The sequence below is a fragment of the Histoplasma capsulatum genome, genomic scaffold, assembly GCF_000149585.1.
Source record: "Histoplasma capsulatum NAm1 scaffold_1 genomic scaffold, whole genome shotgun sequence".
Lineage (NCBI taxonomy): Eukaryota > Fungi > Ascomycota > Eurotiomycetes > Onygenales > Ajellomycetaceae > Histoplasma > Histoplasma mississippiense.
The window spans coordinates 5,828,243-5,831,648 of record NW_001813982.1 but is presented as its reverse complement, the minus strand read 5'-3'; the positions used below and the strand labels follow the sequence as shown (position 1 = coordinate 5,831,648).

Genomic DNA, 3,406 nt, shown 5'->3' with positions numbered 1-3,406 from the left:
TTTAACCCCAACTATGCCCTGTTTATCCCTGTCGCATCTGATCGTACTACGTTCCATCCAAATCGCCTTAGTGAGTCAACCAAGAGCATTTGATGTTCTTTAAGTTCATCGGACGAATCATTGGTAAAGCTCTATACGAAGGTCGTGTTCTTGATTGCCCATTTCAGCAGAGCCGTCTACAAGCGTATCCTTGGCAAATCCGTGTCTATCAAAGATATGGAGACTCTTGATCTTGATTATTACAAGTCTTTGCTCTGGATGTTGGAGAACGATATTACTGACATTCTTACTGAAAATTTCTCCGTCGAGTCTGACGATTTTGGCGAGAAGCAGACAATTGATTTGGTAGAAAATGGTCGGAATATCCCTGTGACTCAGGAGAACAAGGAAGAATATGTACAACGCGTGGTCGAATATCGCCTAGTTGGTTCCGTCAAAGATCAGTTGGACAATTTCCTGAAAGGTGAGACATTTCCACATTACAGGCACTTTTTTTCTATGTTGAACAGATAATAACATTTCTTTTCGTACAGGATTCCATGATATTATCCCAGCCGATCTTATTGCTATATTTAACGAACAAGAACTAGAGCTCTTGATTTCTGGACTTCCTGAAATTGATGTGGATGACTGGAAGAATAATTCTGAATACCATAATTACTCTGCGTCATCACCACAGATCCAATGGTTCTGGCGCGCGGTACGATCGTTTGACAAGGAAGAACGGGCCAAACTCCTCCAATTCGTTTCTGGTACTAGTAAAGTTCCCCTCAATGGCTTCAAAGAGCTTGAGGGCATGAATGGCTTCAGCAAATTCAACATTCATCGAGACTATGGGAATAAGGACAGACTGCCTAGTTCCCATACGTGTTTTAACCGTAAGTGCAATTCCGTCATTGACCACAAGTTTAACACGAAGATCCATTGGCTAACTTTCGATACAATAGAGCTCGACTTGCCTGAATATGACAGCTATGAAACCCTTCGACAGCGCCTTTACACAGCTATGACTGCGGGCAGTGAATATTTCGGTTTCGCGTAAAGGCAATGAAATTGTGTATTTGCTTCTGAATTCCTTTTCTCTTTTTTGTTTCCCCTTCTGCGCTGTTCTTTTTGTGATTTCCCTCCTGATTCGTTTCTGCACTTGTTTTTTTAAAATCCCCTAAATCACAAATTCCTTCTTCTTTTCCATCTCCATGACCTATACCTTTGTTTAGTCAAAGCATCTGGCGGCGCCCTCACCTTGATATTGCGTTTTATTCGGTTTTTTTCTGTTATTTTGCCTGATTCCAAAATGTACACTCGGAACTGCACGGGTATTCGATTTGTTGTATTGAACGGAAAGAACGGGATAGGGGAAGCTGTACTTTCAGTTTTTCTAGTTTTGTACCTCAGATGACGGGGACCGTATCTCAATTTCCTTTCTCTTGATATTTGTGCGCTTGGATTGCAGCAACAATGGCGAGAGAAGGTGACAAGCTGGAGTGCAGGCCAGCCGCCGTGCCCACCTTTCATTGTTGCTGGTAGCCCCTGAGCTCAATATACACCCTTTGCTACCCATGTATCTAGCTAGCTTAGCACTCCTAGAATTAAAAGTCGAGGTCTCTTCCATGTGCCAGTCGTCAGTTTGTCCTGTAGTTACCAAATCAAGCAATGCGGTGGCCAGTGCATGCCAAGACCTGTCAGCAAGGAAACAAAGTTTGGCAAAAATAAAACATCAATTGTTCGTTCTCCTTTCCACCATGTCTCGACGTCTAAGTCGGCGGACAGAACATTGATATCACGTATATATATGCGCCCTATTTGCCCAGGAGCTTGAAGCCCTCTCATTATGGCGACCAACTCCATCAAGCTCCTGACTGGTAATAGTCATCCTGAGCTTGCCCAGCTCGTTGCGGATAGGTATGTTCGTCCCCTTTTGTTATCCATACAACTGTAGTCTTTTTTTTTTTGTTTGTTTGTTTGTTTAAAAGGCATGTTTTGGTGAGGTTGGGAGAATGCTCGCCTTGCCCCCGTTTCTTGCTATTTTTGAATATGTGGCGTTTCTCTATATCCACTTTGACCTTGGGATGCTCCTACTCTTTTGAATGATTGGCGGCCAATTTCAACATCCCCTCACTGAGCCAGGAGAACTCGATGGCATTCTGTTTTATATGAAACGAGATGTTATGCTACTTTGCTCTTTGTTCCCCGCACAGCGCAAATGCCTTGAGGATAGCTGTCACTAAATCTCCCTTTTGCTGTTTAACTCTGTGCAATGGTGTAGATTTGCTTTAGGACCTTGGCTATATGGAATATCTTTTACTGACTGATTTCACGACGCGGTTCTGTGAGGGCTGCTACCCTCCGAGCCGCTACTTTCGTGGATACCCGCAGACTTGGTCTTGAATTGACCAGGGTTATGGTGCTGCAGTATTCGAATCAGGAGACTAGCGTGACGATTGGAGAGAGTGTGAGAGATGAAGACGGTATTTACCCCTTTTCCTCCCTTCAGGGGTTGCGTTTACAACTCCGTTGGATTTTTTTCTGCAGACGATAGTGTCCTTGATGAGAGGGAATACCTCTTCCCTTCCTTGTGAATTACTTGCAATATCGTGGAGAGCGAACTTGCGGCGAACTTGTGCATACTGACAAAAGTGATAGTATTTATTCTACAGTCCACCCGCCCAAATGATATTAACGACGGACTCATGGAACTCCTCATCATGATTAATGCTTGCAAGACTGCCTCCGCGAGACGCATCACTGCCGTGATACCCAATTTCCCCTACGCCCGTCAAGATAAAAAGGACAAAAGCCGCGCACCAATCACCGCAAAGCTCATGGCAAACATGCTTCAGACAGCAGGCTGTAATCACGTCATTACTATGGACCTTCATGCGAGTCAGATTCAAGGCTTCTTCAATGTGCCCGTAGACAACCTCTACGCCGAGCCAAGTATGCTGCGATGGATTCGACAAAATCTGGACGTTGCCAACTGCGTAATAGTATCCCCTGACGCCGGAGGGGCAAAGCGTGCCACCGCCATGGCTGACCGTCTCGATCTCCAATTCGCGCTCATCCACAAGGAACGTGCAAGGCCCAACGAGGTCTCACGCATGGTCCTAGTTGGCAACGTCAAGGATAAAATTGCCATAATCGTCGATGACATGGCTGACACCTGCGGCACGCTCGTGAAAGCAGCCAGCACGATCATGGATCATGGAGCCAAAGAGGTTGTTGCCATAGTCACACATGGTATCCTAAGTGGAAAAGCGATCGAGACGCTCAATAACAGCATACTTTCGCGTATTGTGGTCACGAACACTGTCCCGCATCAGGAGAAGAAGGAACAGTGTGATCGATTGGAGACCATTGATATAATGGCCGACACTTGCAGAGGCCTGTCGGAGAACGCACAAGTGGG

General features: G+C 45.4%; 2 protein-coding genes across 2 annotated transcripts in view; both read left to right on the top strand.

Moving 5' to 3' along the window:
* Positions 1-1,042, top strand: part of HCAG_01668 (DNA binding protein URE-B1) — a gene marked incomplete at both ends in the record, with an annotated part of 12,827 nt that extends 11,785 nt beyond the window's left edge. Inside the window, 3 exons of the mRNA XM_001544571.1 lie at positions 130-463; positions 534-878; positions 948-1,042. Of these exons, the coding sequence (XP_001544621.1) occupies positions 130-463; positions 534-878; positions 948-1,042 (774 nt within the window). The remainder of the gene's footprint in view (positions 1-129; positions 464-533; positions 879-947) is intronic.
* A 789-nt stretch (positions 1,043-1,831) lies between these two features.
* Positions 1,832-3,406, top strand: part of HCAG_01667 (ribose-phosphate pyrophosphokinase 3) — a gene marked incomplete at both ends in the record, with an annotated part of 2,371 nt that continues 796 nt past the window's right edge. Inside the window, 3 exons of the mRNA XM_001544570.1 lie at positions 1,832-1,902; positions 2,398-2,452; positions 2,658-3,401. Coding sequence (XP_001544620.1) covers positions 1,832-1,902; positions 2,398-2,452; positions 2,658-3,401 — 870 coding nt within the window. The remainder of the gene's footprint in view (positions 1,903-2,397; positions 2,453-2,657; positions 3,402-3,406) is intronic.